Source organism: Salmo trutta, chromosome 35 (assembly GCF_901001165.1).
Source record: "Salmo trutta chromosome 35, fSalTru1.1, whole genome shotgun sequence".
NCBI classification, from domain to species: domain Eukaryota; kingdom Metazoa; phylum Chordata; class Actinopteri; order Salmoniformes; family Salmonidae; genus Salmo; species Salmo trutta.
In genome coordinates, this window is record NC_042991.1 from 13,652,074 (window position 1) to 13,674,340 (window position 22,267).

At 44.5% G+C, this 22,267-nt stretch overlaps 1 protein-coding gene across 1 annotated transcript in view; it reads left to right on the forward strand.

The window, feature by feature from the left end:
• The window catches only part of brf1b (BRF1 general transcription factor IIIB subunit b), a 134,682-nt gene that overhangs the window by 102,919 nt on the left and 9,496 nt on the right, over window positions 1-22,267 (forward strand). The window contains exon 17 of the mRNA XM_029733391.1: window positions 5,687-5,738. Coding sequence (XP_029589251.1) covers window positions 5,687-5,738 — 52 coding nt within the window. The remainder of the gene's footprint in view (window positions 1-5,686; window positions 5,739-22,267) is intronic.

A 22,267-nucleotide genomic window follows, 5' to 3' on the forward strand; every position in this document is an offset into this window, starting at 1 on the left:
CCTGAAAGGACTGGAATGTACGTAGATTGGAATTGACCCCAACACTAAAGTGAGAGTTTTGACCCCTGCCCCCCTGCCCCCCAGACTCTTTGACTTGTGCTTGGGGAGGGAGGGTGGGAGGGGTGTGTCTGACAGCTGTGTGTCTCGTGCCAAACTGTGAAGTTTCAGCCCCTGTGGGGGCTTCAGTGAGCGGTTCCGTTGTGTCTCTCACTCCACTTCAGTCAGACACTGTCAACTAATGCCACATAGTCTACCTCATCGTCAAAATCCACACCCAGGTCCAAAATCTACCCATAGGCTCAGAATGTCATTCACACACACTTAAACCCACACGCACGTATCTTAACTGTCTCGTGACCACCTTCTGATCACTCACACACGCTCACACACTTACACTCCTCACGGCCACAACTTGATCACATATACAATGCTAAGACATTCACACACATTCTAAAACCCTCGACAGCCGCCTTGCACACTCACCCTCCATCATACAAGTGCTCACAGAACCTCCCCCCAATCACACACTTACTCACACACAATTTACCCCCTCACATACGCAATAGTCACATCCACCTTGCTCCCACACACCCTTCACACACATTCTTGCGCACACACACAGACATGAAAGCATGCACATGAAATGGGAAAGGCACACAAAAATACAGACAGACAGACAGACAGACAGACAGACAGACAGACAGACAGACAGACAGACAGACAGGCAGGCAGGCAGGCAGGCAGGCAGGCAGGCAGATCCAAGACACACACACACACACACCAGCCCAAACCAGAGGGCCCCCAGACTGCAAGGCCGTCAGAGCAGCCGTAGCACCTCAGCGCGTGGCCCCCGGTCACATTTCACCACCCCCGACAGAATGGGTGTCACTCTGCATTAGCCTCACACAGTGTCAAATCAGTGCCCAAGGGCCTTCTGGGAGCTCATATCATACGAGGACATGTATCCGTCCCCAAGCCGTCCCCTCCCAGGCTAGTGAGAAAAGGCCAATTAAGTAAAAACATTTTTTTAAAGGGAGATGAGTAGCAAAAGTTCTACAAATGTGCTTATAGTTGCCCGCAGAAACCGTTTTACATTTACATTTTAGTCATTTAGCAGACGCGCTTATCCAGAGCGACTAACAGTAGTGAATGCATACATTTCATAATTTTTTTTTTTTCTCCGTACTGGTCCCCCGTGGATTTTTATATAACTGTTACAGTACTGAACAGTATAGCTGCTCGGCAGAGAACGTCTGTGGTGTCCAACAGCGCAGTCAGTCTTTTTTAATCGGAGCCCCATCCATGTAATTAACTACCATATTGGTGAAGACTCTAGGGTGGAAATGGTCCTGATTTTAGGATGCCACACTAGCATTAACCACTTTTCCATCCACAGTTTTTATGCAAGTCATGCAATGTAAAAAATAAAAATCATGACAGGTATGATGGAAACATGAAGTGTAGGTTTAATTTCATAAATGTCGACCGACAATTTGTTAGTTCGACATGGTGGGATCTTTTTGTACCCCCTTTGCCCTCAGAACAGCCTCATTTTGTGTCGACAGCATTCCACAGGGAATGGATGTCCTTTGGGTGGTGGACCATTCTTGATACACATGGGAAACTGTTGAGCATGAAAAGCCCAGCAGCGTTACAGTTCTTGATACAAACCAGTGCGCCTGGCACTTACTACCATACCCCATTCAAAGGCACTTAACTATTTTGTCTTGATATTCACCCTCTGAATGGCACATATACACAATCCATGTCTCAATTGTCTTAAGGCTTAGAAATCCTTCTTTAACCTGTCTCCTCCCCTTCATCTACACTGATTCAAGTGAATTTACAAGTGACATCAATAAGGGATCATAGCTTTCACCTGGATTCACCTGGTCAGTCTATGTCATGGAAAGAGCAGGTATCCTTAATGTTTTGTACACTCAGTATAAGTTATGATAAACTTTATGGTGGTTAAGTGATGGACGGGGATGAGCTTCATGCACATTTCCTATAAGTATTGATGATAGGTTATTATTTGAATGCGGGTGACATGATGATCAATGCTTGGCTGCCAATTGTCAAATAGAAATATTGACCTTATCCATATATCATCATATGACCTACCCTGTCCACTGTTGTCTAGAAAGCAAGCACCAAAACCAGATTGGGCAAGTTTGCTGTTTATCGCAACTGTTTTTTTTGTGACAAAATCATCGGTAGAGTTGAAAATGCGATGGAAACATATTTAACTCATGTACAAGTGTGTATTAATACACATGTTTGAATTGGAAATGTGTTTTTTGCATATCCCAACTCCCCCTGGAACACCCTCAGAGAGTGGGGTCACAGCCAGGGTCTGCTATTATCAACAGTGACCCTGGAGCAATTTGGGTTAAGTGTCTTGCTCAAGGACACATCAGCTTGGGGATTCTAGCCATCTTCCGGTTAATGGCCCAACGCTCTAACCGCTAGCCTACCTGCCGCCGTAACTTGGCTAACTACCACTCTGTGTCGTGTGCTAGTGTGTGTGTGTAATACGCACATGCGTTTCCTTCAAATGGATGCTCGTTATTACATCGGCAAGTGGCAACTCGTTCTAGGAAAATACCCTGATGCATTTTGAGAATTGAATTTGAAAACCATATAAATACCTGATTGAATTGGCAGATGCTTTCGCTCGGGTCTGTCTGCGGTTACATAGTTGCCCTCACAGACAGCATTAAGGCCGTGTGCAGTGTGCTCTGTAGAATTGCTATTGATTCCCTTCCATTACTTTTGGACCAAAATGGAAGGTCAGAATACTAACTGGCATGATAACAAAAAACAAAAGCGCTTCTACACACAACAAGCTGACCTTTTGACCTTTGTGTTCAATCAACCCAACCGAATAGCTGTTTTACTGTATATGCACTGCGTGTGACTAAGATTCTTCAAACCTCAATTCAACTTCACCTTCGCATCCAAACATTTCTGTATGTGTGGTTGTTGATTTCGTTTTTTGTCACTTTGTAGCAAGTAAGGTCCACTTGGTGCATTGATTTAAAACGTTAGTAAGGCACCTATTGCTGGAACAAAAACAATTGGTGTACAATAACTTTTCCAACTATCCATTTATCTGAAAATAATGCACACTAGAATGCCTTACAAGCACATCAGAATAGAGTATTCAACAATGCTGTGGTATATGACAACAAAAAACAAACCTGACCTGACCTTTTGATCTTAAGTTCAATCAACCTTACGCTCTTTGATCCGCCTATCAGCTGTGTGACTGTATTCACACTGATTCCTCACACCTCAATTCCGTTTCATGCTTGCATCCAGAATATTTCTGTATGTCTGCTGGTTAGCTGGCTACACAGCACACCATGATCCGCCTATGACAGGATTATATAGCTATATATGCATCGACTGTATTTAACTTTAGGAAGCGTGCAAGCGCGAAACTCAGGCCCCGGGGGCTACATGGCTATTATCTGGCCCATGCTGTAAGTGTATTAGTCACAGCTGGGCGAAGGAGAGCTCTCTGTCCAAGGCTATTGACTCACTCTACTCGGTTTTGTTACGGTTTACTGCGCTCGCCATCCCACCCCAGAGGTGGTTGTGTTTCTCCAGTAAGGGCGCACAGCGGTCCTAATGATAGTGTGGCACTGGTGAACTCGCTGGCACGCCAAGGAAGGTTATTGTGGGCGTTGTGGGGAGGACGTAGACAAGGGATGGCTAGAAATGACATGCTTCTTCTTTATATTCCACCCATTTTTAATAGGTCTTTCTATGTGGCAGTGAGATTGAATTTGGGACATTTGAGTTATAAAACACTAACAAACCCACTGAATACTGAAAACTGTTCTGGCTAAAGCAGCAGTTTGATTCAACGTCTGCTAGCCTAGAATCAAACTACTAGCGCACCGCTAGCCACTGCTTTCAGTGGAAGACGGAGGTTCAACCCACTGTATTTCTAGAAGCATGTGCCGTCGAACTACGCAGTTGGCTAATGCTTACAGCCTCTCTTAATGAGGCTCGACAAAGGGAGAGCGAGAGAGAGCCCTGCTTGGCAAACGAGAAACGCTATCCCTCCCACGCCCCTTTTTTCCCTCCTCCCTTTCCCTAATCAGATTAATTAGTGGCACTTTCCCTTATCGAAGAGGAAAGCACTCCCACTGAGTCCTCAGGGAGACCCCCTATTCCTCTACAAGGGGGGTGGAAGAGGAGATGGGGGAAATTCTCTCTTCCATGCAGAGAGGTGGGGAGGGAGGGTGTGTGTGTGTGTGAGTGAGTGTTGTGTATGTGTGTCGCGCTGGAGGGAGGGGGGTAGGGAGGGAGGGAGTTTGTTTGTATTTGCATTTGTTTGTGTGTAAACTATATTTAATGAATTAATTTGTCAGGGTATATGAGTTATGTTTGAGCGACTTAGTTGTGTATATGTCTGGGTTTGGTGTGGCTAGGGCACTTGTGTGTTTTGTTAAAAAAAAATCTTGCTGCTTTTCCTTTTTTAACATGCTACACCTGCCTTCTATAAAGGCAATATTACAATGGCACTGATGGATAGAGTAGTTAGTGGTGTCTTATTTAGGCTGTGGTCACAGTTACATTTTGTGTCTGAACAATCCGTATTGAGCTAATCCTTTTTCAATCGGAGTCATCTGTTGATGTAAGATGGACAGCAGAGATGATTATCAGATAAAAAATGCACAAATTGGTCCGTCTTTTATTTATGCAACTCGTATGAAAATAGTTGACTTGGGCTGTCATTTGACGGACAAAAGCAGACAATTGATGAATTCATATATGATTTCATCCATGTTCATGCGTCCCAATGTGGCCGCTACCTGAGTTAGAGGAAACTCCCCAACTAGGTGCCATAAACAGCCTTACAGACGTAGACTACCTTAGAGAAGTACAGTACCACTGCATTCTCCTTCTCCACACCGAAACACGTCAAGGTCACTTTCCATCCAACCTTCCAGAATCCCTCATTTCCCCCACTTCCCCCTTAAGACTAATTAACTTTGTAAGAGAGCGCTTTTTGATATAAGCCTTAAATAGCATTAGCTTTAAATAGTAGCGTTTGATGTTAAAAGCTGATTTCTAGCCAATTTAGCCCCAGCGTTTCATCAATGCCAGAGGGTTTCTTGAACCCCAGCGGGGAAGGTCTTGGACTGAAATGTTTCAAATGCGCATGTTTGAAAGTCAAAACGGCAAGTAGGTTGAAGGGTGGGCGGGGTTGTTAATTTGCTGTAATAAATAGTTTATTTCCAGAAAACTCTTTTTTTTTTATTGGAGGAGAGGTTGGTGAGTCTTTTGCGTTCAATTATAATGTAGAAAATGATTATAATTTTTGTATCTTTATTTAACTAGGCAAGTCAGTTAAGAACAAATTCTTATTTACAATGACGGCCAAACCCGGACGATGCTGGGCCAATTGTGCGCCACCCTATGGGACTCCCAATCACGGCATGATGTGATACAGCCTGGAGTTGAACCAGGGACTGTAGTGACGCCTCTTACACTGAGATACAGTGCCGTAGACCTCTGCGCCACTCAGGAGTCCTAGAATGTAGGAGGTGTGCTAGTTTGGTAAATTCTTGTGTAGCATTCTGTTGTTTCATCGAGTGTTAGCTAAGGTTACTCATGCTTGTGCTCTCTTTTTCAATTCTGATGGTTTAGACATTCTTCTCTCTTTCAGACTCCGTCCACTTATATCCTCTGCAACCAAGAAGAAGAGAACCGCTTCACAGGTGAGCCCCACCACACACAACAAAATCTAAATTCGGTAACCATTTATTTTACAGCCCGGTATTTAACAAACAGTTACTTTGAAATTACAGTTACATAATAATTGCATATAAATGACAATTTAGTTTCTTTGAGATTCATTTACATAGGCGTAGTTTGTACCATTTGGTACCAGGTAGTTATAAATTATGTGAGGTAAGTACCAGAAAGTATCCATTGTTACCACGTAGTTTCCTAGTAAATACAACGTAAATACCACCTTAAACTGAGCTGTAAAGTAAACTGTATTTAATGCGACTTGGAAAAATTAGGATGACCATTTTCAGACCTGCCAACCTGCAAGCATTTTGCATACCATGCCCGCAATTTAAGGTCAAAGTACTCTGGTTAAAAAAAACTACTCTAAAATATACAAAAAGAGGCTTCTAGTTGGCACATTGTGGTTTTAGACTCAACCCGTTTGAAGTTGGAGCTGAGCCAATCATCCATTTTCAAAACTAAAGAGATGATCGTGGAAACAGCAAAGGGAGCACCCCCCTATTCACCTCGACGGGACAGCAGTGGAGAAGGTGGAAAGTTTTAAGTTCCTTGGTGTACATATCACGACAAACTGAAATTGTCCACGCACACAGACCGTGTGATGAAGAAGGCACAACAGCGCCTCTTCAACTTCAGGAGGCTGAAAAAATGTGGCTTGTCACCGAAAACCCTCAGTAACTTTTACAGTTGCACAATTGAGAGCGTCCTGTCAGGCTGTATCACCGCCTGGTACGGCAACTGCACCGGCCATAACCGCAGGGCTCTCAAGAGGGTGGTGCGGTCTGCACAACGCATCACTGGGGGCAAACTACCTGCCCTCCAGGACACCTACAACACCCGATGTCACAGGAAGGCCAAAAAGATCATCAAGGACAACAACCACCAAGCCACTACCTGTTCACCCCGCTACTATCCAGAAGGCGAGGTCAGTACAGGTGCATCAAAGCTGGGAACGAGAGATTGAAAAACAGCTTCTCTCTCAAGGCCATCAGATTGTTAAACAGCCACCACTAGCACAGAGAGGCAGGCGGCTGCCTACCTACAGACTTGAAATCATTGGCCTCTTTAATAAATGGAACACTAGTCACTTTAATAATGCCACTTTAATAATGTTTACATATCTTGCATTACTCATCTCATATGTATATACACTCTATCCTTCACTATCTATTCTTTACTATCTATTGCATCTTAGCCGCTCTGTCACTGCTCATCCATATATTTTATACTTATATATTCTTATCCCTTTCCTTTACGTAGGCCGTCATTGTAAATGAGAATTTATTCTTAACCGACTTGTTAAATAAAGGTTACGTTTATTAGATTGTGTATTAGGTTTTGTTGTGAAATTTGGTAGATATTAGTTTTTGTTGTGGAATTGTTAGATATTACCTGTTAGATACTGCTGCACTGTCGGATCTAGAAGCATAAGCATTTTGCTACACTCACAATAACATCTGCTAACCATGTGTATGTTACAAATAAACATTTGATTTGATTTGAATGCATTTAAATGAACAGGTGTTCCTTGTTAAAAGTTATTTTCTGGAATTGCTTTCCTTCTTAATGCGTTTGAGGTAGGGGTGGTATACAGAAGATAGCTCTATTTGGTAAAAAAGACCAAGTCCATATTATGGCAAGAACAGCTCAAACAAGCAAAGAGAAACGACAGTCCATCATTACTTTAAGACATGAAGGTCTGTCAATCCAGAACATTTCAAGGACTTAGAGTGCAAAGTTTCTTCAAGTGCAGTCACAAAAACCATCAAGCGCTATGATGAAACTGGCTCTGATGAGGACCGCCACAGGAAAGGAAGACCCAGAGTTACCTCTGCTGCAGAGGATAAGTTCATTAGAGTTTCCAGCCTCAGAAATTGCAGCCCAAATAAATGCTTCACGTAGTTCAAGTAACAGACACATCTCAACATCAACTGTTCAGAGGAGACTGTGTGAATCAGGCCTCCATGGTCAAATGTATTCAAGGAAACAACTACTAAAGGACACAAATAATAAGAAGAGACTTGCTTGGGCCAAGGAACACAAGCAATGAACATTAGACCGGTGGAAATTGGTCCTTTGGTCTGATGAATCAAAATTTGAGATTTTTGGTTACAACTGCCGTGTCTTTGTGAGACGGAGAGTAGATTAATGGATGATCTCTGCATGTGTAGTTCCCACCGTGAAGCATGGAGGAGGTGTGATGGTGTGGGGGTGCTTTGCTGGTGACACTGTCTGTGATTTGTTTAGAATTCAAGGCACACTTAACCAGCATGGCTACCACAGCATTCTGCAGTGATACGCCATCCCATGTGGTTGCGCTTAGTGGGACGATCATTTGTTTTTCAACAGGACAATGACCCAACACACTTCCAGGCTCTGTAAGGGCTATTTGACCAAGAAGGAGAGTGATAGAGTGCTGCATCAGATAACCTGGCCTCCACAATCACCCGACCTCAACCAAGTTGAGATGGTTTGGGATGAGACAGGAGAGTGAAGGAAAAGCAGCCAACAAGTGCTCAGTGTATGTGGGAACTCCTTCAAAACTGTTGGAAAAGCATTCCAGGTGAAGCTGGTAGAATGCCAAGAGTGTGCAAAGCTGTCATCAAGGCAAAGGGTGGCTACTTTGAAGAATCTAAAATCAAAAATATATTTTGATTTGTTTAACACTTTGTTGGTTACTACATGATTCCATGTGTTATTTCATAGTTTTGATGTCTTCACTGTTATTCTACAATGCTCAAAAAAATAAAGGGAACACTAAAATAACACATCCTAGATCTGAATGAATGAAATAATCTTATTAAATACTTTTTTCTTTACATAGTTGAATGTGCTGACAACAAAATCACACAAAAATAATCAATGGAAATCCAATTTATCAACCCATGGAGGTCTGGATTTGGAGTCACACTCAAAATTAAAGTGGAAAACCACACTACAGGCTGATCCAACTTTGATGTAATGTCCTTAAAACAAGTGAAAATGAGGCTCAGTAGTGTGTGTGGCCTCCACGTGCCTGTATGACCTCCCTACAACGCCTGGGCATGCTCCTGATGAGGTGGCGGATGGTCTCGAGGGATCTCCTCCCAGACCTGGACTAAAGCATCCGCCAACTCCTGGACAGTCTGTGGTGCAACGTGGCGTTGGTGGATGGAGCGAGACATGATGTCCCAGATGTGCTCAATTGGATTCAGGTCTGGGGAACGGGCGGGCCAGTCCATAGCATCAATGCCTTCCTCTTGCAGGAACTGCTGACACACTCCAGCCACATGAGGTCTAGCATTGTCTTGCATTAGGAGGAACCCAGGGCCAACCGCACCAGCATATGGTCTCACAAGGGGTCTGAGGATCTCATCTCAGTACCTAATGGCAGTCAGGCTACCTCTGGCGAGCACATGGAGGGCTGTGCGGCCCCCCAAAGAAATGCCACCCCACACCATGACTGACCCACTGCCAAACCGGTCATGCTGGAGGATGTTGCAGGCAGCAGAACGTTCTCCACGGCGTCTCCAGACTCTGTCACGTCTGTCACGTGCTCAGTGTGAACCTGCTTTCATCTGTGAAGAGCACAGGGCGCCAGTGGCGAATTTGCCAATCTTGGTGTTCTCTGGCAAATGCCAAACGTCCTCCACGGTGTTGGGCTGTAAGCACAACCCCCACCTGTGGACGTCGGGCCCTCATACCACCCTCATGGAGTCTGTTTCTGACCATTTGAGCAGACACATGCACATTTGTGGTCTGCTGGAGGTCATTTTGCAGGGCTCTGGCAGTGCTCCTCCTGCTCCTCCTTGCACAAAGGCGGAGGTAGCGGTCCTGCTGCTGGGTTGTTGCCCTCCTACGGCCTCCTCCACGTCTCCTGATGTACTGGCCTGTCTCCTGGTAGCGCCTCCATGCTCTGGACACTACGCTGACAGACACAGCAAACCTTCTTGCCACAGCTCGCATTGATGTGCCATCCTGGATGAGCTGCACTACCTGAGCCACTTGTGTGGGTTGTAGACTCCGTCTCATGCTACCACTAGAGTGAAAGCACCGCCAGCATCCAAAAGTGACCAAAACATCAGCCAGGAAGCATAGGAACTGAGAAGTGGTCTGTGGTCACCACCTGCCGAACCACTCCTTTATAGGGGGTGTCTTGCTTATTGCCTATAATTTCCACCTGTTGTCTATTCCATTTGCACAACAGCATGTGAAATTTATTGTCAATCAGTGTTGCTTCCTAAGTGGACAGTTTGATTCCACAGAAGTGTGATTGACTTGGAGTTATATTGTGTTGTTTAAGTGTTCCCTTTATTTTTTTGAGCAGTATACAATGTAGACAATAGTAAAAATAAAGAAAAACCCTTGAATGAGTAGGTGTGTCCAACTTTTGACTGGTACTGTATATATACTGTACTTCAAAATAACTAAAACCAAATTGAAACTGTGTAGAAATGATGATGGACCTACATTCTAACAGTTTGTTGACTGTGTCCAGCTCGCTCATAATCACCTAAATGAAAGCTAGACAGTCAGGAGAATAGTAAAAAAAAAAAAAAAATGTAAGATAGAGGAGTATTTATTACAAATCTTGACAGCTAGGAAATATTTTCAAAATTCAGTGCGGCCCTCCGGACCTCGTTGATGACCGAATGTGGCCCCCAAGGCAAAATTAGTTTGACACCCCTGCCTTAGAATACTCATTACCCCAACATTTTCCTAAAATCATGTAAAGGTGTCATTGAGACCACCTCAATTTAATTCTGGATCAAACACTAGACTACTGTTTTGGCTATATTGTTTGGTTTAATTTAAGACACTAGGTTTCAGGAAATGGCAGTTACAGGTTTTCAAAAATGCTAAATGCTCCAACCTCCTGAGATGGTCACTGACCTTAAGCCTACATCAGCACCACCTTGTCAGAAAATCCTAGGGAGAGCCCTGATTGAAAATGTATTTTTAGGTAGTTTCTAAAGACCAGCCAATTACCAAGTACCCATAACAGTCTATAACCTACCATTCCTACTGTTAGGTTCTAAATAAACAGAAAAAACTCACGGACGACTAGTAAATCTCAAACCAAGTTTATTCACTAAACTGGGTCACACAGCTTCATAAGACAAAGACATATTTACACAAGCACTGGTATTTAAACCTTCCTCCTATGCTGAGTCTCCTTACACATCTGGACAGCCAATAGATCTCTGTTGCTAGACAGGACTTTAGTGATTTTTGTTCTTTCTCACTTCATCTGAGCTGACCTCAGCCAAATTCCTCACTCCTCCCCAACTCACGGCTGTCCTGTTGACTTGTACCAGACTGTAGCTCTTCTCCTTTCCATAGGATACCTGATGTCTAACAATAACATGTTCTGACAGAATGTAAACTTTCTGCATTCCCCTCTCTCCCTCAGTGACATGAATAAGGATATTTCATATTTTCAAGTTTAGAAGTCAGAACACATCAGTCCCCCCTTTTGAACAATAATTTCATACTGTTCAACATTATATAAACTTGGAAATTACTTATAAATGAACCCAAAAAATATAACATGTACAAGAAACAAAACATGATTATCATTCACAGTTGATTATTAGGTTTACCTATCCGAGATTTATGGCCTCTGATCTGTAATCACACTATGCACACTCTTATTTCCATCTCTCGTCGGACAACTGATAATGGCATTTCAGCTGGAGCTATTGACTGTCTCTATTTCCTCCTACTGGTTCCTAAGAGAGTGATAGCACAAGACTTGAAGTATTAATAATGTGTTAAGCTATGCATAATTATACAGTTGAAGTCGGAAGTTTACATACACTTGGAGTCATTAAAACTCATTTTTCAACCACTCCACAAATTTCTTGTTAACAAACTATAGTTTTGGCAAGTCGGTTAGGACATCTACTTTGTGCATGACACAAGTAATTTTTCCAACATTTGTTTACAGACAGATTATTTCATTTATAATTGTCACAGTATCCACAGAAGGAGGCGTCCTTCCTCAGTCGTCGTCGCCGGTCTACTAGCTGCCACCGATCTATGTTTCTGTGTTGTTTGGTTTTTGTCTGTCTAGGTCCGCACCTGTTCCTTGTCTGTCATTAGTGGGGAGGGGGGGGGTGTATTTCGTTTGTTCCTTTGTGTTCTGTATTCGTTCGGGATTAATTGTATGTCGACGGGCAGTGTGTAGTGTACGCTGTTGTTTTTTCAGCGTGGCACTTTGTATGATTATATTGCCGGGCTGCGCCCCGTGCGTATTCGTTCGTGGTTACCTGTTTTCCCTTTTGGGTGCTGGGCGCACCCTGTGCCTTTTTGACCACCGATAGTTTCGGTGTGAATAAAACTTCGGCACTACTGGACCTCAGTCTCCTGCTCTTGACTCTGCCCCTTCCTCCTGCCCTTAAGGAAACATGACAATAATTCACTGTATCACAATTCTAGTGGGTCATAAGTTTACATACACTAAGTTGACTGTGCCTTTAAACAGCTTGGAAAATTCTAGAAAATTATATCATGGCTTTAGAAGCTTCTGATAGGCTAATTGACATCATTTGAGTCAATTGGAGGTGTACCTGTGGATGTATTTCAAGGCCTACCTTCAAACTCAGTGTCTCTTTGCTTGACATCATGGGAAAATCAAAAGAAATCAGGCAAGACCTCAGAAAGAAATTGTAGACCTCCACAAGTCACCACGCAGCCGTCATACCAAAAAGGAAGGAGACGCATTCTGTCTCCTAGAGATGAATGTACTTTGGTGCGAAAAGTGCAAATCAATCCCAGAACAACATCAAAGGACCTTGTGAAGATGCTGGAGGAAACAGGTACAAAAATATCTATATCCACAGTAAAACGAGTTCTATATCGACATACCCTGAAAGGCCGCTCAGCAAGGAAGAAGCCACTGCTCCAAAACCGCCATAAAAAAGACCCAGACTACAGTTTGCAACTGCACATGGGGACAAAGATCGTACTTTCCTCTGGTCTGATGAAACAAAAGTAGAACTGTTTGGCCATAATGACCTTCGTTATGTTTGGAGGAAAAAGGGGGAGGCTTGCAAACCGAAGAACACCATCCCAACTGTGAAGCATGGGGGTGGCAGTATCATGTTGTGGGGGTGCTTTGCTGCAGGAGGGACTGGTGCACTTCACAAAATAGATGGCATCATGAGAATGAAAGATTATGTGGATATATTGAAGTAACATCTCAAGACATCAGTCAGGAAGTTAAAGCTTGGTCGCAAATGGGTCTTCCAAATGGACAATGACCCTAAGCATACTTCCAAAGTTGTTGCAAAATGGCTTAAGGACAACAAAGTCAAGGTATTGGAGTGGCCATCACAAAGCCCTGACCTCAATCCTATTGAAAATGTGTGGGCAGAACTGAAAAAGCATGTGCGAGCAAGGAGGCTTACAAACTTGACTCAGTTACACCAGCTCTGTCAGGAGGAATGGGCCAATATGAGGTAAAGTTAATTAAGGCCACCACACGTGTATATCGGGTGGCCATGGAGGAGGAAGGAGATGGGGAGAGAAGTGAAATTGACATGGCTTGGGAACACCTCTTTGGAACCTGTGGCCGGACGGGGGAAGACTGGGTGAAAGCATGAGGAGGTTTAGTATTTGGTAGCATTGCTTTTAAATTGTTTAACTTGGGTCAAACGTTTCAGGTAGCCTTCCACAAGCGGTGATTCTAACTGACCTAAGACAGGGAATGTTTACTAGGATTAAATGTCAGGAATTGTGAAAAACTGAGTTTAAATGTATTTGGCTAAGGTGTTCCGACTTACAATTTACGTAATTTAGCAGACGCTCTTATCCAGAGCGACTTACAAATTGGTGCATTCACCTTATGATATCCAGTGGAACAACCACTTTACAATAGTACATCTATATCTTTTTTGCGGGGGGGGGGGGGGGTTAGAAGGATTACTTTATCCTATCCCAGGTATTCCTTAAAGAGGTGGGGTTTCAGGTGTCTCCGGAAGGTGGTGATTGACTCCGCTGTCCTGGCGTCGTGAGGGAGCTTGTTCCACCATTGGGGTGCCAGAGCAGCGAACAGTTTTGACTGGGCTGAGCGGGAACTGTGCTTCCGCAGAGGTGGGGAGGCGAGCAGGCCAGAGGTGGATGAACGCAGTGCCTTTCTTTGGGTGTAGGGACTGATCAGAGCCTGAAGGTACGGAGGTGCCGTTCCCCTCACAGCTCCGTAGGCAAGCACCATGGTCTTGTAGCAGATGCGAGCTTCAACTGGAAGCCAGTGGAGTGTGCGGAGGAGCGGGGTGGCGTGAGAGAACTTGGGAAGGTTGAACACCAGACGGGCTGCGGCGTTCTGGATGAGTTGTAGGGGTTTAATGGCACAGGCAGGGAGCCCCGCCAGCAGCGAGTTGCAGTAATCCAGACGGGAGATGACAAGTGCCTGGATTAGGACCTGCGCCGCTTCCTGTGTAAGGCAGGGTCGTACTCTGCGAATGTTGTAGAGCATGAACCTACATGATCGGGTCACCGCCTTGATGTTAGCGGAGAACAACAGGGTGTTGTCCAGGGTCATGCCAAGGCTCCTAGCACTCTTGGAGGAGGACACAATGGAGTTGTCAACCGTGATGGCGAGATCATGGAACGGGCAGTCCTTCCCCGGGAGGAAGAGCAGCTCCGTCTTGCCGAGGTTCAGCTTGAGGTGGTGATCCGTCATCCACACTGATATGTCTGCCAGACATGCAGAGATGCGATTCGCCACCTGGTTATCAGAATTGTGTGTCGTCTGCGTAGCAATGATAGGAGAGACCATGTGAGGATATGACAGAGCCAAGTGACTTGGTGTATAGCGAGAATAGGAGAGGGCCTAGAACTGAGCCCTGGGGGACACCAGTGGTGAGAGCACGTGGTGCGGAGATGGATTCTCGCCAAGCCACCTGGTAGGAGCGACCTGTCAGGTAGGACGCAATCCAAGAGTGAGCCGCGCCGGAGATGCCCAACTCGGTGAGGGTGGAGAGGAGGATCTAATGGTTCACAGTATCAAAGGCAGCAGATAGGTCTAGAAGGATGAGAGCAGAGGAGAGAGAGTTAGCTTTAGCAGTGCGGAGAGCCTGCGTGACACAGAGAAGAGCAGTCTCAATTGAATGACCAGTCTTGAAACCTGACTGATTTGGATCAAGAAGGTCATTCTGAGAGAGATAGCAAGAGAGCTGGCCAAGGACGGCACGCTCAAGAGTTTTGGAGAGAAAAGAAAGAAGGGATACTGGTCTGTAGTTGTTGACATCTGAGGGATCGAGTGTAGGTTTTTTGAGAAGGGGTGCAACTCTCGCTCTCTTGAAGACGGAAGGGATGTAGCCAGCGGTCAACGATGAGTTGATGAGCGAGGTGAGGTAGGGGTGAAGGTCTCTGGAAATTGTCTGGAGAAGAGAGGAGGGGATAGGGTCAAGCGAGCAGGTTGTTGGGCGGCCGGCCGTCACAAGTTGCAAGATTTCATCTGGAGAGAGAGGGGAGAAAGAGGTCAAAGCATAGGGTTGGGCAACGTGAGCAGGACCAGCGGTGTCGTTTGACTTAACAAACGAGGATCGAATGTCGTCAACCTTCTTTTCAAAATGGTTGACAAAGTCATCCGCAGAGAGGGAGGAGGGGGGGAGGGGGGTTCAGAGGAGGATTCAGGAGGGAGGAGAAGGTGGCAAAGAGCTTCCTAGGGTTAGAGGCAGATGCTTGGAATTTGGAGTGGTAGAAAGTGGCTTTAGCAGCAGAAACAGAGAAAGAAAATGTAGTGAAAATATGCCAGGTGAGCAGGGAGGCTAGTTTTCCTCCATTTCCGCTCGGCTGCCCGGAGCGCTGTTCTGTGAGCTCGCAATGAGTCGTCAAGTCACGGAGCAGGAGGGGAGTCCCGAGCCGGCCGGGAGGATAGGGGACATAGAGAGTCAAAGGATGCAGAAAGGGAGGAGAGGAGGGTTGAGGAAGCAGAGTTAGGAGATTGGTTGGAGAAGGATTGAGCAGAGGGAAGAGATGATAGGATGGAAGAGGAGAGAGTAGCAGGAGAGAGAGAGTGAAGGTTGCGACGGCGCAATACCATCTGAGTAGGGGCAGAGTGAGTAGTGTTGGAGGAGAGCGAGAGGGAAAAGGATACAAGGTAGTGGTCGGAGACTTGGAGGGGGGTTGCAGTGAGATTAGTAGAAGAACAGCATCTAGTAAAGATGAGGTCAAGCGTATTGCCTGCCTTGTGAGTAGGGGGGGACGGTGAGAGGGTGAGGTCAAAAGAGGAGAGGAGTGGAAAGAAGGAGGCAGAGAGAAATGAGTCAAAGGTAGACGTAGGGAAGTTAAAGTCACCCAGAACTGTGAGGGGTGAGCCATCCTCAGGAAAGGAACTTATCAAGGCGTCAAGCTCATTGATGAACTCTCCAAGGGAACCTGGAGGGCGATAAATGATAAGGATGTTAAGCTTGAATGGGCTAGTGACTGTGACAGCATGGAATTCAAATGAGGAGATAGACAGATGGGTCAGGGGAGAAAGGGAGAAAGAGAGAATGTCCACTTGGGAGAGATGAGGATTCCAGTGCCACCACCCCGCTGACCAGATGCTCTCGGGGTATGCGAGTACACGTGGTCAGACGAGGAGAGAGCAGTAGGAGCAGCAGTGTTTTCTGTGGTAATCCATGTTTCCATCAGCGCCAAGAAGTCGAGGGACTGGAGGGTAACATAGGCTTCAACTGTAAATGCAAAGAAAAAACAGTTTGATAACATAACGATTCCCACTCTCTTTTCACCTGACTCTATGCCTTTGGGATACTTTTTCTGCTGGGTTCCACAAAAATGAAGATTCTAATAAACCTCCTCATGCTTTCACCCAGTCTTCCCTCTTCCGGCCACAGGTTCCAAAGAGGTGTTCCCAAGCCATGTCTATTTCACTTCTCTCCCCATCTCCTTCCTCCATGGCCACCCGATATAAACGTGTGGTGGCCTTAATCAACTTTACCTCATCTTGAGGTAACTCAGCACTGTATATACATTTCACATCAATTCCCTCAGAAGATGATATCCCAACAATGCTACTAAGGTAACCCCTGCTACTACTAACACTGCCCATGACACATACTTCAAAATCCCTCATTTGAGCTGTAGTCCAATTCCATGCTGTTACTATAACATCCTTCGCCATACTGTCGCTTCTCCAGTTACTGTATCTACAGCGACTGCCATGAGAATAGCTTTTGCATGGAATCTGTCTCCTGCTCTCCTATTGTCTTTGTGGTTCACTGATAGATCTAGGACTAACCCTTTCAGATACTCCCTACCTCTCTCCCAACTCATACCCCGTTCCCTAGCACCCAACATCTTCAATGACCTCTGTTCTGCTACGGTCGATACCTTCTTTGACATTCCCATCATTGAAAGTTAACAATAGTGTCTGAAATGACAACAGTATCTCTGCTACTCCCACAATAATCTGGGTATGTGTGACGTAACGATTTAACTTCATAGTAGTCTCTATATTGTGTACAGTTAGCTGTCCTTTCTGTTCTACGAGCTATTCCGTGGTATCACTCTACACAGCAGAGTGGTATTGTTCCCCAGACTCTACTAACCCCTTCCTTAATTTATGAGCCACACAGATCTCCACCCCAGACACATTCCACCCCGCTCTCCCCATTCCCTGTAACGTTAATACCTTGATTTTTGGGACTCCAAAGAATACACTGATGTCAGTCCTGCCAGACTGTAATTAACACCCCTTATGCAAATGTTCTGTCCAACACAGGCCTGGTATGGCAACTGCTCGGCATCTGACCGTAAGGCGCTACAGAGGGTAGTGCAAACTGCCCAGTACATCACTGGGGCCAAGCTTCCTGCCATCCAGGACCTATACAATATGCGGTGTCAGTGGAAAGCCCATAAAATTGTCAGACTGTTATAGACTGTTTTCTCTGCTACCGCACATCAAGCGATTCCAGAGCACCAAGTCTAGGACCAAAAGGTTCCTCAACAGCTTCTACCCCCAAGCCATTAGACTGCTGAACAATTCATAAAAATCGCCACAGGACAATTTACATTGACCCCCCCCCCCCCTTGTACACTGCTGCTACTCGCTGTTTGTTTGTTACCTATGCATAGTCACTTCGCCACCACCTACATGTACAGATTACCTCAACTAGCCTGTACCCCTGCACACTGACTCGGTACCGGTGCCCCCTGTATATAGCCTCGTTATTGTTATTCTGTTACTTTTTATTATTGCTTTTTATTTTAGCCTACTTGGTAAATATTTTATTCTTTAACTGCGCTGTTGGTTAAGGGCATGTAAGTAAGCATTTCACGGTAAAGTCTACACTTGTTGTATTCAGCGCATGTGGCAAATAAGATCTGATTTGTATGTACCTTGCCTCCTGCTACAAATACATTGGCACATAAATCATTCCATCTAACCCATAACACATTAGTCACTACTACTAATCCATTTCTATAGTTATAAACATACTGAAACATTCTCAAGTCAATTAGTCAATTTCCAAACAATCCCTCCTCTGGAACAATGATCACTCTTATGTTCCGCGACACCTAGAAACATATTGACTTGAACAGGGAAGAGACAAAAATACATGTTAATAATTTCACACCACCCTTGATGCGAATGAGATTGGGGAAAGAGCCGTCCATCCATTCTGTTCTATGCCCATGGGATGCTAGTCTCCATGCAAGTCTCCTTCATCCTCATCCTCGGGTGTCAAAGCAAGACACAGAATATGAGCGTAATTAATTGTACTGTATCATCCGGCAATCCATATGTATTGATGCGCTTTAACATTAGGATTCTGATGATATTGTAAACAAAACCCCTACTATCCAGTACCCCCTCATGGTTGACCCAACCTATCATCTAGTGGGTTCTCTAATAACCTCCCTTTCGGAGGATACTAAAAAATAAGGTTTAAAGGAATTAAAACCCTCAATAAATTTAAGCAGTGCACCCTCCCCTCACTTTGTGCTCTGTTCACAGCTGAGGGGCAGCGCTCTCTCTCTCTCTCTTTATCTTCTAATCATAATTAAAACATTTGATAAATTATCCAACCCAAATTTAGAATTACAGTCCTTAGAGCTTTATGTTGAGTCCATCACTCGAATTGAAGCGCACAACTTAGCACACATTGTCACGGTTAGAATGTACATTTTCAAACCGGACCATATATTACCCATATTCACTTTTCTCATTACAGCCCCCATTTGTCCCTGTTTTACTGTTACGAGTGGCATGTTAATGGCAGATCGGTATCTCAATGCACTCTTAGTCTAAATTACTATACATTTTGCAGTGTGCAGGCCACAATACAACCTGATACCCCAAATAAACAATTATTGGCATGGGGGGGTTGAGGTTCACACTGTTCTTGGTCAATTTATCCCTTCCATGCATCAAGACACCATCTGGGGTCACCTTCGCCATAACTCGAGAGAGGGCAGGGCAAAACAACAGTTTAAGACATTTCTGATTCTGGAAATCCAGACCAACTATTCACTGTATGACAAATTATTACATTTCCAATTTTTTTAATACCGAAATCTCTAAGACAAATGTCAAAAGAGCAATACAACACACTGTTGAAACCATTTTCCAAATTGGCTTATACTCCCTTATCATACTGGCGACTTCACCGCAGAGTTACCGGGTCAGGGAGTTAGAGCGCTAACCCTTAGGGAAAAATCCAGACAATACAGCAGACCCAATCTGGTGAGATTTTTATTGAAACAAAGTTTAAAACAAGAACCAAAACAACAGCAATACACTCAAGGTGGGGAAAACCTCAATCCATTTGGAGTAACAGTCAATCATTATCAACGTATTTTTTCCTTTTATATGCAGACTGAACAAAAACTATTTGCATATTTACCAAAGGGCCAAAGCCCCAGGGAACTGGTAATTTCCACTTTGTGCACGTGACTCACATCGTGATTTATGCTTGGGGAAAAAACACCACCACTGCCTGTTAACCTGTCTGGGCGAGGTTAACAGCCAGTGGAATCGCGTGGCGCGAAATACAAATACCTCAAAAATGCTATAACTTCAATTTCTCAAACATATGACTATTTTACACCATTTTAAAAGACAAGACTCTCGTTAATCTAACCACATTGTCCGATTTCAAAAAGGCTTTACAGCGAAAGCAAAACATTAGATTATGTCAGGAGAGTACCCTGCCAAAAATAATCACACAGCCATTTTCAAAGCAAGCATATATGTCACAAAAACCAAAACCACAGCTAAACGCAGCACTAACCTTTGATGATCTTCATCAGATGACACTCCTAGGACATTATGTTATACAATACATGCATGTTTTGTTCAATCAAGTTCATATTCATATCAAAAAACAGCTTTTTACATTAGCATGTGATGTTCAGAACTAGCACAAACAAACACATGACCAGGTCTTACTTATCTGGGAGCTCCCTTTATGGCCGAATCCGGATACCTTTATACTTAATAAAACTGCAGAATTTCACTAACTGCTGCTTCCAACTCACACCCTGAAACACCTAGATCCCCTGAACGCAGCTCACTCTCCAGATCCCAATCACCTGAATTCTAATCACCTGTTCACACACCTGTATGTCATCATCACACACTATTTAGTTCAGTTCTTCGCACCCCATCCCTGTGAGGTATTGTCTGTTTTGTGACACATCTTTCTGAGCTCTGTTTTTCCTGTGATTTACTCCTCCCGTGTATGATATTTTTTGCCTGCCTCACTAACGCCTTTTGCCTATTCCCAGCCTGTACTTTAGTCTATTGGATTTCCTGTTATCTACCTATTGCCTGATCTCCCGGACTACGTTACTAGTCTTTTCCATGCCTGTACTGTTGCCCTTTTGGACTCCCTGTGTATGACCTTCTGCCTGCCTCAGGACACAGCTACCTGCCTCCTCCTGTGGTCCTTTGCAATAAACACCTGCTGCTCCCTGTGCTTGAAACAAGCTCTCTGTCTCCCCTTGTGTTCATTACAACTGCTCTCCCAAGACAACAGTCTCAGGAAACATTCCAAAGGGAGATATGACACCCCCTCCTCTTCTGGAAGAGAAAGTGTACATCTTAATCAGCAACCTAAAAGTTTTAATTACAAACAAAACATGTTAATGATAAGTGCACTGTCCTCCCTCCAATTTTAATCCACCCCAATGTTTATGTACTCTTATTTAGCATGTACTACCCTTAGACACGGCGACATTTATCTCTCCACCAAGTTTAACGATTCACTGGTCTCTCTTTTCCCCATGAGTTTCCTTAACCACTACACCACAATGCCCTACATGTTCATGAACAACCATTTTAAAAAGTAATTTTAGGTTTGGCAACCCTAATGCTGTCGCTTGACAGAATTTCTTCTTTAATAACGCTTACTCACAATATTAACTCCAATCTAATTTCTCGTGACCCCTCCTCCCTTTCGTCAATTCTATACATTTATTTCAGAATAAGACGACAAAATGTAAATCTATTTCAGAATAAGAGGAAATAAAATGTCTCACGAGATTAACCCCCCCCCCCCCCCAAGGTTTTCTGAGTTTGCAAGGAGTGTTTGGCCTGGTAATTAGAATTTGTTACCTTTTAGAATCCATTCCCCTGGCATTTCGCATAGATTCTTCCAACCCCAAAATTGGTTCCACACCCGTCGCCATGTAACATTATCCGAGTATTGTTACTGGTCCAATGGCAGAGACATAGGTAGTAGCCGTATTGCTTTCGATTCTGCCCCTTTTACCTTGCTAACTGTAACACTTTTCCCTGTCATAAATTTTGCCAATTTCTCATCTTAAGGAATCAGTGATGTTTGATTGCCGGGGGAGCTGCACAAGGAGGTAATGTAGTGCTATTCCCTTCTGGACAAATCCTCTGCACCTCCCTCAGGGTTTACCTCTGCCACTGGCCCTGCCATTAACGGAATAGGAACAAGTAGCACTACAAAAATCCCTCGGAAGATACTGTTAAACAACTGAACTCCCGTTTCCCCATGACCCCTTGCCACTGTAATGTCTTCTCTAGAGAGCTTCCTCCCTATCAAACTACTTTTCCCCACTTTTGGCAGCTCAGAAGATGATGTTGATCCACTGTTTCTCCTATCTAAGTGTAATGATTTCCTTTCTATCCGGCCCCTTACTGACTTAGAGGTTATTGCCACCCTCCGCAGTGTTCTCCATGGGACAGCAAGAGACTGGTAGGAGATAGCCCGTGAACATGTGTCAAGCTGGGAGGAGTTTAAAAAAATATTCCTCTCAGTCTTCCTCTCAGAGGACTATGAGGATGAACTGGCGGAACGGGTTTGTAACAGAGTCCAGGGTGAAGCAGAGCCAATACAGGACTTTGCCTTCTCCCATCGAGTTCTATGTTGGAGATGGAAGGCTGATATTACTGTGCAGGAGATGGTCAAATTCATTCTTAAGAACATGGTTCCCCACCTTGCCAGTCAACTTCGGGAACGTGTGCAGAATGTGGATGATCTGGTGCGTCTTGGAACTCAGTTTGAGAAGGACTGGAAGCACTACCTCC